Source organism: Pyxicephalus adspersus, chromosome 5 (assembly GCF_032062135.1).
Source record: "Pyxicephalus adspersus chromosome 5, UCB_Pads_2.0, whole genome shotgun sequence".
NCBI lineage: Eukaryota > Metazoa > Chordata > Amphibia > Anura > Pyxicephalidae > Pyxicephalus > Pyxicephalus adspersus.
In genome coordinates this window covers 96,910,447-96,926,256 of record NC_092862.1, presented here as the reverse complement: position 1 = coordinate 96,926,256, position 15,810 = coordinate 96,910,447, and the positions used below count along the sequence as shown (strand labels likewise).

At 35.4% G+C, this 15,810-nt stretch overlaps 1 protein-coding gene across 1 annotated transcript in view; it reads right to left on the bottom strand.

The window, feature by feature from the left end:
* Nucleotides 1–15,810, bottom strand: part of POU6F2 (POU class 6 homeobox 2) — a 229,238-nt gene that overhangs the window by 194,547 nt on the left and 18,881 nt on the right. Inside the window, exon 2 of the mRNA XM_072412222.1 lies at nt 13,847–14,018. Within this exon, the coding sequence (XP_072268323.1) occupies nt 13,847–14,018 (172 nt within the window). The remainder of the gene's footprint in view (nt 1–13,846; nt 14,019–15,810) is intronic.

Here is a 15,810-nt window from a genome sequence, read left to right as displayed (position 1 = left end):
ATAACAGCACATTGAAACTAACAGTGTCCTGGTCCGCTATTTTAATTATGCTAGCAGGGAAAGGCTTAGGATGCTCTTGGGATTCTTTAAATGTATCATGTGGCCATTTCCTGACCTTCTTTTGATCTTATTTTACAGTATATATAAAAACATTCCCAGGTTTTATACGTTTAAAGACATAGTTTCTTCCTAAGCCTAAAGGCATTTTTCCATCCACCATATTCTTGGTCCATTCTGGAGGCTTTTTCCATCAGCAGGTCTGGAGTAATGCGAAAAAAGCTCTGTGCAAGAAAAAGAAATGTCTGGGGAAATGTCCAGGAAACGTGCAGGGTGTTCTCAAATCTTTGATGCTTGTAAGATAAATACCTGTTATTTGTACCATGCATTTGTTCATTTTGATGATTTTTCAAAACTATCCAGTACTTTTTAGGTTTGACTTGGCTTCCCTTTCTAAACATTTCAGGAAGAATGAAAGGCAGTTTTGAACAATGTATAGTTATACTGGAGATACTCTGTCAGAGGAGTATCCTTGAGATAACAGAAAAACATATGATACTTAAATCTAACTACTTTATAAACAACAACAGTTTATTCACACGTTTATGTTGATTTGTGTTGGGTTTTGTTTTTTCTTTGATTTGTAGCTCAACTAATGACAAGTTGTAAAACAAGGGAAAGGGACACTGTCGCACAGTTGGCTATTAAGGCCTCATACAGTTGTGTCATCTTCATCAAAAGACTGCTGCTTCCAATAAAGAGATCTGCACTAGAGAGTGCACGTGATAACTCACTTTCCTTCATTCCCTTGGAGGGCTTAAGTAATCACAAATCTCCCGTGAAGAAATTCTACTTATGTTTTTCTTCTTCATGTCTTCTTCCTTTTAACGTGAGGACGTCTGATGTATTATTTATCTCCAGACTTGTGCCAGCAAAGATCCCAATCAACCGAAAGCCCTGGTTTTCAGACAAATTATCGGTTTATTATCTTCTAACAAGAAATCAAGTTGAAAACCTGTTCAAATCTTTAGCATGTGTGGATGGAAAGCACGTGTTTTCACAGCTGAATCCTTTTAATTAGGAAACGACGGATATCTTCACGTGCAGAACAGGTACTTCAAAGAAAATTTTGGCGGTCGTCTGGTTACTTATTAGTGACACGTAATGTTCAAGTACTGCATTTCAAATGCGTACATGCAAACAGACTTGCTTAAATGAAGCAATTCCATCAACTGTGTTACTAATTATTGTTTGAATTTGTAAGGTGTTGTCTCTAAACTTCAAATATATTAAATGAAAACTTTTATAACGTAGCTGTTTGGCTGGTTTAGAAAGTCTTTTAAGTTAGGCATCATAAATAAGAGACATGTACAGCTGTGAACAAAGCATTACAAGATATAAGCTGACAGTAAATATATGTTAATAATATATGCTTCTAAAGAGGCTTTTTAGCTCACATCAGTTGTATATTAATAGAAAAAACAAATCTTTTCTGGTAAACGTAAGTTTTTTTTGTCATTCTTACAAGTTATATCAGTAATTCTAAATGCAAATTTATTACCTCTCCAAGCCCATCTGGCATGCCTTTAAAACAGCTTGAGGAGAATTCTCTGGCTGTACACAACCATTGAATTTTGAAAAAACTGTTACTGTTGTACATCCAAGGTAACATTGAAAATATAGCAATAACTTCTGCTCCTCAAGCATGTTACTTGGGCAAAAACCTTTATCCGCCACTCTAACTCAAACCACATATGGACATGCTAACCACCTCTTTTCTTGTTCATCTAAAAAACAACTCTTGCATTTATTCCTTTATCATTTTTGATGCAACGTAACTGCTGATGCATGCCCTGATTGATTAGTGCAGCTCTGCGGTGCACCTGCAAACTGTCTGGCCACCCGAACCCAGTTTTATCTGTTATGCATGGATCATCATCACCTTGCCCCCCATCAACCTCATTCAGTCTCTCCACTGGTTGCCCAATGCACAAAGGATAACCATTTAAGATCCTAACTCTTACTTACAAAGCACTCTGCAGGCTTCCCCATAATAAATGTACACTTCTGCAGATACTGTCCCAAAAGGCAACCTCCACCCTATCAATGACATACATATTTTCCAGTCACTTCTACTCATTCTCCAATACAGGATTTTCTCATGTTTCTCTACTTCTTTGGAACTCTCTACCATAATCTGTTTGGAACTCATCCGCCCTTAACCTTCCCCCACAATCTAAAAACTCCCCTGTGTTTTGCCCTGTGTACTGTCTATTTTACAGTACACACCTCTGTTGCTTGGTATTTCTGAAGTAGTGTTTGTAGAATCAGAGCTTTTTTTGACACCTGACAGCACTTGTGGTTCAGGCTTTTCCATTAGGTTGTACATATTTTCCATGTAGGTCGTATATACACCCCTATCTTAGGTATCAGGTTAGATTTAGAAGCTTATAAATAAGAAGATACATGGCTTGGCAACCATGTTCTATCAGCTTTTGTGTTCATGATTTAATATCAACCTGTAAAGCACTTTTTGTCCTTGCACAACAGTTGCAAATGTCTTCTACAAGAAAAGTGAGACCCGTATTATCAATCTGAGTATTCATACATGGCTAGTAGTAAATATAATATTTTCTGTAAATTTCTTAACTTTTATGTGTCCTTTTCATTTCAGTCTTGATTTTGAAACAACCAGCTTGTTATCTTTGCAGTTGAGACCAACTGAGTATTTAGTAATGGGAAATTTTTGTATAAAATAAATGCATTGGATCTCAAAAACTTTTTTGGCAATGTTTTATCCTTTATTGATACTATAGCTTGTTTGGCATATTAGAACTTAAGCAGAACTGTAAGACTGACCTCAACCAAACTAGCCAAATTTGGGATAAAATAAAATGCTGATTGCAAGCCAGGTCTTCTCTTCCAGCATCAATACCTGCCCTTACAAAAGTTGGGGACGGGTAAATTTCCAAGGAGAAGGTGAGGGGTTGCGAGCTCCATATTAATATCCTTAGTTTTGCTTTAACTTTCTTGGCAGTATGATTAATCAAGATTTTTAAATGTAAAAGCGGTACATTTAAAAATCCCCATTTCCCGCCCGGACCCACCTACCTGAGTAACAGTACCGCCCTCAAGCCTAAGACTTGCAAGCAGATGCCCAGCCAGCATCCCCAATGTTCACACGCCAGGGACACAAATGCCGGCCAGGCATCGCCAGGTTACGCAGATGCCCGTCCGGCATCACCAGGGAAAGAAGATGCCGGACAACACTGGAGGACGCCGCAGACATCGCTATAGGGCGTCGCAGGCGCAGCTGGAGGATGCCGCTTGAACGTAGGAACAAGGTAGGAGTTTTAAACTCATGAAAATTCCACCCCGAGTGTGGCTCGGGAATACTACCAGGGAACATAAAGGAAAACGCCACTTTGCAACACATGCCTTTCTGTAATTTAATATAATAAAATTGACCTTTCCATATTACTGTGCAGTAGTTGTCATTTTCTAAAACTGTCAAAAACTTTCATGCAATATACTGTAGCAACCTGGAGGCATTTTGTACACTTAAGGTGTAGAGAATGCCCTGAGATATGTCATTTTCTGCTTTGTGATTGCCTTACTGATTTTCTTACTTGAAGTCTGCAGTAAGATACAGGTCACAGTTTTAGGCATCCCCTGAAAAAAGATTTGCTTTTTTCAAGATACTCCTTGAGACACTGCAGCTTTACTTAATAGAACACTGAATGGTACATTTTAAATATTTTCAATCAAGATTCACCCAAGATTTCACCATGTTGTTAGAAGATGGCTAAACCTGCTCTTTGGTATTCAGTTTGGAAAGGACATGAAGAATAAAAAAGCATTGTTTCAGAAAAAAAAAGGGAGAAAAGAAGTAGGAATCTGCAACAGTGTTTCCTAAAATGCAGTTGAGTTGAATTCTTTAAGGACATTCACTCAAATGAGATCCAGTAGCATTCACATGGCTTTCTACAATCACATTCGAGCTACTTAAAATAGAATGAATGTGCATTAGGTGAACACAGCATTTAGTAAATGAGTAACACCTGTACACTAAACAAAGGCTTTTAACCTAAAGGCAAATATGCTCACATGAGCTTTCCATGGTGTTCAAATATTGTTTATACTCTCTTACTCCTTCTCCTGCTTTTACTTTCTTTTTCTTTTCATTCGATGTTCCCGCTTCTGTTTATATTATATCCATTGTTCTAATTTCTTCCTGGAACATTATATCTTAGCTTTTATTGTATCCATTTATAGATAGTAGGTCCATCAATACTGCCTTACTTCATGCTCAGGAATGTCTCACAACAACAATGTACTGTTAGCTATGCTGTGTCCTGTGGGCATCACTACTTCCTACCTGGAAGGCATACCCCTTAAATTTTTGATTCCTGTTTGTTGTTCCAACGTCCACTATACATTTTCCTGCCCCTTATTATTTTGGATGACCTATATTTTGTACTCTGCTGTTCTATTCTTTTCTGCAAAACCAATAAAGATTATTGTTAAAGGAAATGTTGTTTTTATACTTGGAGGACATTATTTTTTTTTAATGCAAGCCAAATTTAAAAAAGACTAACTAGCCTGGAGTACCATGCATATGGGCTAGTATCTTTACAGCAACTAAGTGCCAACATACCCTGGGGTGCTAATGTTCATCAACATTTCCCTGCTTAGCTACAGGAATACCAGCCCACAATCCTGATGTGCTGGGCCTAAAAGATCTAGGAGGGGGGATATATCTGTTTTATCTTAATTTGTACATTACAAATAAATAGGCAACCACAGAATATTGAACCTGTACTGAAAACATGAGTTCCACACTCTGCATAGACAATTTCTACTGAAAATACTAAACCAGGTGAATTTTAGTAAGAAATAAAGCAGGTAGAGAAAGTGTGATGAATTTTTAGAAAAACTAGCATTTACCCTTTTCATACAGAAGGTGAATTACATATTAAAGGTTTTTTTAAGCCTGCTGAAGAACAGCAGAGTAAAGAATTTAAAAACAATATCAACTTGCATGTGTAGTCTTTTATAAATAAACCACAATATGACACATATTACATTAATAATTATTTTTTCAAGCAACCCTAAAGAGAATTTGAAGCAACAATTACAGATATCAAGCTTCAAAATGTAAAAAATTAGACTGCATTAGGAGAAATCTGTAATCTTTAAAAAAAACTGAAACTGAATTGAAACTTGGGAATGTATAAATAATAATTGTTCTCTCAAATAGAGAATAATAATTTTTAGTTTTAACTAAAGTTCATTTTAAATTATTTGTTTCTATTAATATTGTTATTAAATAGTATTTATATAGTGCTGACATAATATGCAGCACTTTACAAAGTCCATTATCATGTCATTAGCTGTCCTTCAAAGGGGCTCACAAGAGAATGTTCCTACCATAGTCATATGACTTAATACAGTCTATGGTCAATTTGGGGGAAACTAATTAACCTAACGACTTGTGTTTAAATGGATATAAAGCCAAAATGTTTTGCTTTGATGGACATGGCTCACATACTTTTTGTACCTGTGCCCTCAGTCATCCCAACCATCATTAGATATTAACAAAGCATTTATAAGAATAAATATGACAAAATACCAGCTTTTAGTACTGTTGTGTTAATATAGATGCCTCAAACAGATTGAAATGTTCCTATGACACTCGTAACAAATACAAACCTAGTTACATTATAAAAAAAAAACAAAAAAACTTGCATTACCTAGTCCGAGCCTTTCCGAGCCTCCCCTTTCAGTTTCAAAAATAGTGATGTGGATTCAGAAAACAGTGGGTAGGACTTGGCATGGCAGGTGCTTTTTAATGGGCTACAAGCATGCATATCAGAAGATACAGTACTAAAAACAACCTCTGTAAGTGTAGGTGCACTTTTTTTTAAAGTGAAAGGGAATAGTTCAACCTAAATTTCTCTATTTACAAAACAAACTTTTCTGTTTCCAGGAAAAGCCTCCAGTTTTGCTTTACATGAGAACGCATTGCCCCTCAACTGAATAAAAATAATAATAACAGTTTCTCTCTTTCTGCCAATAAATGTAGTAGTTGACTGCTTTTGCTCATTCCACTGTGTACAACTTCTATAATAAATTGTCTTTTAGAAACATCTGTTATGCAACTCACAGAAATGTAATAATATCCAGTGACTAGAACTTCCAATAAGCAATTACACGCTGTGTATTTGTAACTGATTAGTAACAAATTATTAACATAGCTTTAATTGAACTAGTTGTATTCTAGCTAAGGCCTGGTACACATCAGCAAATCTACTACTATATTTGGGCTCAACCACCCAATCCAATACATGATCAGTCAGGAGCTTCAAAACACAGCAAACACATTCAATATCCTATCATCCTACCATCATCCTACCATCGTAAATAATTGATCTTTTGTACACAGATAAGGTTGCCACCTGGCTCATATTTAGCCTTAAAGCAAATTATATCTGTAGGAAAACACTTTAAAAATCATGTACTGGTAGTCCCTGGGTGAAGGACATCTGACATAAGGACGTCTCCTAAATACCAATGGGGCTTCCCTGCTCGCTGTGTGCAGGACAGAGGCTTGAAGGGGGAAGGGCGAGGTTTGCATGAATTGCAGAATAAAACACAGCTTAGGTTGTGAGTGATCTTAGGGGGGTGAGCTCTTTCTGCAGCCTCTTGTAACTCCTTAATCACCAAGACAAACTCTGCAGTTGTTTCTTTTTGCATATCAAAGCACAGCTTGCTCCAGAAATTAATGAATGTCTAGGCTCTATAAGGATTATTATTTTTTTTTGTTTGTAATTACCTCACAGTGAAGATTTTTTACAGTAACTGACAGTATGTGACCTAATAATTTGTAAACATAAACATCTGTCCTAATTGAATTTATTAAAATAATGTACCTGTTCCAATTTACATACAAATTCAACTTAGGACCAAACCTACAGTCCCCATCTCGTGTTTAACCCGGGCAGTACCTAGGAGAACCATATACACATTTGCAAACATGCATACAGGCCTGATTGGTTGATAAAAGATCAAGGATGGGATAATTGGCTGGATATGTCCAGAAGTAGATTTTAATTAAGATTCACTTAAGATATGATTGTTTTATGAGATCAGAAATGGACCAGAAGTAATACCGGTAGCAACTGTCAGCTACAAGGAAATCACAGAGGGAGCAATAAAGCATATCCAAGGGACAAAAAGACAATGTTCACCCATAAAAACCATAATTCTATTCTACATTAATAAGGATTTATTGTCCAGACTGTGTTTTGTGCTTTCGGTTTCTCTGCCTCAGGTTCCCTCCACCAGTCTGTTTCTCTATTTTACCATTGTTCCTTCCTGTTATTACAAGAAGAAAGTTTTCAACTTTTTTTCTTACACTGTTTTCTCCTTCACTGTTTAATATTTTTAGAACTGCATATTTTATTGAAATGATACCTAATAACCTGCCATTTCCCAGACACTTTCAGTTGTAGGGTCACAACATTTTACCCCCTTTCTCCAAGTCATGTTAGATGGAGACCACAACTGGCAAATTTTAAAACAGCTAAGCAAGCCATCAACTCATGATAATAATGAGTAGAGTCAGTCTTTATAGGTATTCTGATATCTTTCTGAATAAACTCCATGAGTCTCCAATTTCCAAGTATTACAATTATCATATATGAAGTGCAACAGCCTTTTGTAATGTTATTCTGTTAATAGCTCCTGTCATTTGGAGGGACTTTCAGAACTAAACCCATCAGGTCTTATGTCTACTGCCAGGAAGGACTCAAGGCTCTGTTTAGACAGGGTTGCTTGGCAGATGGAAACAATTAGGGGATCTCCCTAATGGGGACACCTACATTAATACATTTTAGCAGTTAGAGCCCTTATAAATTTTAGTAAAAAAAAAAACATCACCCCTTTTCTAGCAACACACACGTTTGAAGGTAAACTGTGATCAATCAGCCAATGCTTCAATTTTATTTAGATGTCCCAGTGTTTTAATAATATTATGTCTTACCATTAAGTACTCAAAAGAACACAAGGTATCCCCTTTACTCCTATGTTTTGAGATTGCAGGTCAGCAGGTTTACAATAGCTGCCTGTAATTAGAATTGGCACAGTCACAGAAACCCTTGCTCTGCTGCACCAAGAAGACAATCTTGTCACTATAATGTGACGTACTAAATCCTTCCTTTCCCAGACCAGAAACACACTAGCAGTCTGCAGGTGCCACCATGCTGCAAAGCATTTTACATCTGATTATATCCACTGAAGGTAATTTATATAGGTTCACTTTTTCAGAAAAACACATTGTTGTCTCTACTTGCTGCTTTATTTCCTATAATAATTAGAGTTCAGAATAAACATGAGCACATATATATGTATATACATATATTTGTTTTTACATTTTTAAAGGTAAGAATAGTGTTGTTGCTCAGTTACTTTGTGGTTATTTGTGCATGTTGTTTTAGACTTAAAATTAATCTTTTTGTCCCTTTGGTTTCCATGCATCTGTACATGGGTCTTCAATTTTTATTAAGCCTTGTCTCCTGCTGGTGCCAAGACTCATCCCCCTGTGATTATGCTAACAAATGGCAAAACCTGTCCTGGTCACTGGAATTCTGCTTTGTAGAAGGTTGCATCTGAAGATTTAACAGTCTAAAGCATCTTTATGTAAGAATCTCAGATTACCCAGGATGTTACCAGAAGGCTCGTGCATCACTTCACCTAGGCATTATTTTTTTTCTACTAATGATTTATTTTTTACATGTAATACTGCTTTTTTTACCTAAATGAGGAATGGGTTCTGGTTTAACTAGAATGTTTTACTATGTCTATTGACAAAAATGGAGATAAAGTTCAATATATTTTAGGAAAAAGTTGATAGGCTAAGTAAAAGAGATGACTTTAGGCAAAGAAATTTAACTAGTCTTACAGCTTGCTTAAAATTTGATATTTTGTGTAGCAAGTGATTTTGTTGTACTGTCCTACTGCCTATTTTTGTACTTTCGTACTCAAAGGATGTGTCCTGCTTATGACCTAACTTATTATCAACCCTTTGTAAGAGCAACATTATTGTTACTGAATTAAAAAAAAAATTAACTTCTATGTAGCAGTGGTATTTGTGGTGTTAGCATGCTCTTTAGGCATTGTAGCTAAAGTTTACATACCAAAATGCTCATGAACTATCATAAAATAGTAAACTGCAGCAGTTACGTAAAGATGTAATAAAAATACCATAGCAGACACTCATACCTCCACAGCCCAGCTTTGATCACAACACTTGTGTTGTCCGTACACATTCCTACATACATGTACACCTAAAACAAGTGCTTACTTTACAGCTTTGTGTTTTCACAGCACGGTCAGATTCCATGCTGTGCACAGATTTTATATTCAACTACAGTTTATGTGTTATTATGTCAAAATGTGCCATTAGTTTCTGAAAATAGCTGCTGCTAACACATCATACATAACACAACCTGCACATTACCTTGCTTGAAACAATATTTTGTACACATTTTTGTAAGCAAATAAAAGAGGTATGTCTTTGTAGATGAGGTATCAAAGCATATAATCTTCATGGTATTATCAAAACAACACATTGCTACATAATGTTAAATTGCAATACACATGTAGAAACAAGGGCTTTGGTATATGTGTAATAATTAGCATAGGGAACATCACTTGCAAATTGGAAGGTCCACTATATTCAAGAATACATACTTTTTATAAATTTCATAGAAATAGAAGCAAACTCCATGTAGTGGCAAGTTACACAGAACAATAGGATGTACAAAAGTGTAACAAATGTGCCATATATTGAAGAAATGTATCCCATACTATATGTACCCTGTATATAGATTTAAAAAGTATGATACAAGAGTCTGCAACAACAGAAAGAATGCAACATATCACACAGTCTAAAGCGTCAAACCAGCTATAAAAAAAGCAGCTATAAATGCAGGACTTTGAAACAATGAAATGATTTCCACCACAAAGTTTAAAGAATTTGTTTAGGATTCCTATAGCTATTCCTTCAGAACATTCCCTGCATTTTAGCAAAGAATTTTTTTTTTATATTGGTCCTTGTATACAATGTATAGACCACTTACACCAAACCGAAAAAAAACAAAGCATTAAAGCTTCAATGATTATAGTTTCTCTTTTATTAACATTTAGACTTTTTTGTTGCACTTGTATGCTCTGTTCCTTTAAATGGTCTTGTGAGGGGCTTATGCTTTTTTTCCCAGAGGTCAATGACTCTCATTTCAAATGTGGCTGAGGTGCTTAGAGTCCCATAGAAACACAGTGGGATGCATTGCATAACAGTTGCAGGGGGCAATACAATAATGAGTCATATGTGCAGAGCCCCTTAGAATTTTCTCTGTAGCAAGTGCTTCTTAAATTGTTACTGAAAATGTACTTTTTTGGGCTCTGTTTGTATGCTAGATGTAAGTTATACCGACCATGTAATCAATTTAGATACTATACATACCTGGTAAAACATACCTATTTAAGTGGAATGCATGTTGATCAGTTTTAAAAAGACATATTATAACCAAATATAAAATGCAGAATTTTGTCAAAATTACTAAAAGTTTAATTGTTATAATCTAAGCAGAGTTATTCTTTTTACGGTGAATTTGAATTTTTTGTTTATTTTTTTTTTTTTTAGTTTTAGGAAGAAACTATTTATGCTGGACAGTAAAATGTTGCAACAGGGTGATTTGGACATTTTACAAATACGCTTAAACATCACCAACTACACCAACCCTTTCATACCTATAAAACAAGAAAAGGTTTACTAGATTACAAGATTAGTCTAAATTTCAGCAATAACCCTTTATGTTTCTTATTCAGACTCTCCATTTGATTTTTGGACTGGGGGTTAGAAAGATAAAGAAACAAATTGGTTCACACAAGAAGTATAAATACTGCCCTCCTATCAGATATTTATCACACTCTTAGCAGTTCTTTAGGTTATCACTACACTACACTACAGCATAATCACATTTTTTTAATTATATACACTAGATCTCAAAGTTTAAGAAAAATATGTTATACTTTAACTGACTTCCTTTGTTTTGTTTTTGTTTTTTTCCCACCAATGTTTTCTACTTAAGTAATCAAAAAGCACTAAAGCACTTCAATATAACTGAGTGTTCCATTAAATTGTTTTGGGGATCAATACAATGTATCACATACTTTAACATCATTTCATGTCCTTATTTCATAGTTCATCCTGTTCTCCAGAAGTAGTAGTTGGAGGCACAACAATGGCTGTTTGGAGACTATGTCTAGACATACAGGCTACGCACAACACCTGGGATTTCCCAATCACACTACAGCATTTAAGGGTAAGTAGACAAGTAGGGAAAGTTCCACCGCTTCACACTCGCCAAGGAATAAAAATAGATATTGAAGGGACGACAGCCAGCAATAATAGTGATAGCATTACTGAGCAAAGGGTGGAGATGATGTGCACCCAAATCTGCGCTAGAACAGTAGACCTAGATTTTATAGCACCATCAATATAAACTGTTCAGATAGCACCCACTGGATGAAAGCTTCCAAATATCGAAATGCATTCATTATACATGGAAATAACTTTTTCTGCAACTTTATTTTAGAACAAGAACAAGTGCTGTATAATAAATGGCTTCAGACAACCCTATACATTATGCCAGTGGAACACCAAGTAGTTCTGCAATTTATATGCTGATAAACCAATCTGCTGATTGAAAATAGTTCTATTTTACAGTTTACATTCTACACCTAGCAAAATACTATTTTTAAAAAACTCAGTTGCATCTAATTTTAAAACAGAAATCTATATACCTTCAATAAAAGTATTTCTGAATATGCAAGTAATGCAATGTGAACGCAATGCACTGTATTTTATTGTATTATTCAAAACAATTTACAATAAACACCTTCAGCGTACCTAAGGCAGAAATTCTTTTGTTATGCAATAAGGAAACAATATTTATATATTACACCATAGCTTAAAAACAAAGTTAAGTTTTTGATCCACTGATACTCAGTTTTGCCTTTCGTTTGCAGTGTATACAGAAGCTATAAAATTGTGCCAGATACTGTGCCTAAGTATTTTATTTCTTATGAGACTATTATTAAAATACAGACCTAAATAATCATTTCTGTAAAAAGAAAAAACACAGTCATTCACATTTCCAACTGGGAGTTGTAAACTTGCTTTGAGTGTTCTTCAAAAGAATTAAGTAGGAAGAGTTTCAGGAGATGTACTACACTTGTAAAGTAGGCAGAAGTTAGGGATTAGGAGATGTTAAAATATTAAATGTTTACTTTGTATGCAGAAAAAAAGAGGCTAACTTTAGAATGTATTGTATTAATCTAAGAGTATGTTATTAGGACACAAATATAAACTATGTAAAAAAAAAAGCATTAGACAGTGACTTCATGGACCACCTAAATGGTAAATGAATACAGTTAATATTCAATTTATAATAAATTATCATGGCCTACAATTTAAATACATTAAGCAGCAAAATTTTTAATGCATTTTAATTAAACAAAAAATAAAGTTAATTAACTGTGCTTAAACAAAAATATACAAAAAACACATTATAATAGCAATAAAAATTGTGATTAAAAAAAAAAACATGCAACAAAATGTTAGCGATGTTGCAAAGATCAGGTGTACGTATTTGTCAGACACAAACAAGACATACATACAGTCCTATCTAAAGGGCACAAATAGCCTTAAAAAAGATGAAAACCCCAAAATGATTACATTACAAATTAAAAATAGCATTATTTGTTGGTTATTTAAAGTATTTGACTTACTAAAAGTTATTTTTACATGAACATGTATTTTTTAGGGAAAATATCTGTATCCTTCTAATTAAAAAAAGTTTTGGCAGATAATTTGCATTTCTTTATATATTAAAAAAATGTTCATGTTTATTCTAGTTATTCGCTGTGCGTGTCAGTATTTAGAAATATAATCCAGAACAGTTTCTTTACTTAAAAAAATCAATCCGGAGTGGTAATAAATGAACAGAAAATTCTTCCTAATTACCTCATCTCAACCCGAAAATGAGACCTTGAGGTCTGATATATCTTGTGTGAGCAATATCATTCACCCTAGCCTTTGCTCCTCTTTGTAATTGGAGATCACAGGTGCTAGAGTGGACTTCTACTAGGCTATCCATTTGAATGACAAATGTCTGTGAAAAAGTAGAATACAGAGCACTCTGCCCTACCATGCAGCCTGCGGTAGCGACATTACACGCTTATTTACAAGAAAATCATTACGCTGGGTGCTTTCTGCTCTGTTATCATTATTATATACAACTGCACCTATGGATGTCTTGTTCTGCATTTTCAACTGTCTACTAACCTCATGTACTAATACCATACACAATGCAAAAACACATCACAGCAACCAGATAAACCTAAAATAATAAACCGTAAACAAGCCAAAGCTGCAAAAAGGAAAATAGTTGTACTGAAGGATGAACTTAAATTACAAATAATAAATATTGTTATAACAACCACCAAAATTTCCCCGGTACATCGGTGGAGGGACAAGGGCATTTAAATACTGTAGGCCGCTCCAGCAAAGAATGAGTTAAAAAAGGTCAAATGTTTCGTAATTCAAATTTATGTATACAAGAAAAGCTTTTGGCACCTTGGGCTGCCCTTTTTAACAACCTAATATGACAAGAATTTCAAGTACATACAAAGGTGCAGAAAAGCCCTACATATTAATAAGCGGGGGACACCGGTGTCTTGGACAGCAGGGTAGAAGTGAAATTAAATACCAAGACAGACTTACCGAAGAGCTTGCTGGGAGTGTCCTCACCATCATTTGATTCCACAGGACCAAGCAGGGGCTCGTTCAGCTCACTGTCTGAAGTAGCTGCCTTGTCCTCACCTCTCGACTCAGCATTCATCTCACTCCGAAGCAGCAGCAGAGGCTTGCTGACTTTTCCGGCTATCATTGGATCCTGGTGATGGGGGGGAAATAAAGAGTGAGGAAAATAAGGAATTACTTCTGGACGTTGTGGTGTTGGTACACTCTCCCCAACACCTTCCCCCCTTTCTGTCTTTCCCTTACACACACACACTCCTGTCTCTCTTATCTCCCCAGCTGCTCCTGTTGTTATTGCTGGCTGCAGTCAAGTGAAGAGCTATTACAGATCCAATGAGTTTTCCATTACACCCCACCCTATTAAAGCTCAACTATCATGTGAAAGATTCAGAATGCTTTCAGGAGAGCAAACTTCTTTGAAAGCATGCTTACAATCATCTGTGTATATGCATGATATGCCAGACTGATTCTTCACTCTACTCTATAACAACAAGCATCTTTGCCTATAATAAATGACCCCCCCCCCCCAAAGTAATGATCAACGATTATACAAGTACCTGCCTCCTAGCTTTCATTCACTCCTAATCCCCCCAATGCACTGCCTCCAAATTATGCAAAATCCTTTCTAATTACTATAATAGCATCACAGTACATCAGCATCAATATTAAAAAATATCCTCATTAAATATCAGATGAGCTTTATCACAGTTCTTTCTTAATTAAATACAGTTAGGAATAGAATGAATGACTTTGGGAGGTTCACGACAGATAAGAATCATTTTAAACTTTATTTCCTTTTATCCGAGTCCTGCTTAGTGCTGAAAGGGACAGCAGCGTATTGAAACCAGTGCAGACTATTGAAATGGACAGCAGCCTACTGAAAGGGTCAGCTTCCCATTGAAAGGGTCATCTGAGTATTGTGCAGCACACAGAGTTTAGAATGACTGTGTTTGCACCTTAACAACACTTAAGCATTTTAAGCAGAGACACTCTGTGAAGAGATCCTAAAACTAAGAAATGTGATGATTTCTGCCTGAGTTGCCAGCGATTAAAAAGGAATATTCTTCAGCCATCAACAAAATAATTAGGCATGAATATATTAACTTAAAAATCATCAACAAACAATACTACTAACAAAAAAAAAACAGTGAAAACAAATATTCACATTCTTGAAAGTTCAAGTGAAAGATGATACCAGTTATTTTTATATCACAGCAATAAAAGATCTCCCATTTTGCCAATAATACACTTTCATCTGGCATCAAAGCAACTACAAAAACTTTATTGCAAAAAAAGGTGTACAGTGCAGTTAGATAATTTAAGAAAAAAAGGAACATTTATTCAAAATATCTTATTGGAAATTAAATGCTAAATAATATTAAAAAAATTAAATTTTCTGAATAAAAACAATACTTACAAAATAAGTGCAATTGGTCTTATTGCTGTGGCATTAAGGCCCCAAAAGGAAGGAATGTTAAGTGTATTTCTTGGCGATCTGATCTGCTCTTCTCATTTTAGTCAAAGGCCATCGTAAGGTCACGGGCTCTTCCACAAAACAGCTTTTAGTTGTTTTTTTTCTATGCCCTGTGTGGCGTCATACTGTGAGTAGGCTGTATCGAAAGCTATGTAAAATAGTGAAAAATAACACTGCTAATATTAACAGCCAAATAAAGGCAATAGTACAAATGACCCTGTAGTGTTTTCTGGCAGCTATTTATTGCTAAGTTCATGCCTAAATGACTTTTATGCAGGGAACAGGTGACCAGCGTGCTGGGAGGTGGGCTAGGAAGCTCCTAATGCCCCATCATCACATTGGTCGATGCGTGCCTGTGGGTTCTTTAATGTATTCACGTCTGAAAACTGAATTTGATATGACACATGATAATCTATGAAAATGTTAATCAATACAAATAGTTTAAGCTGTCATC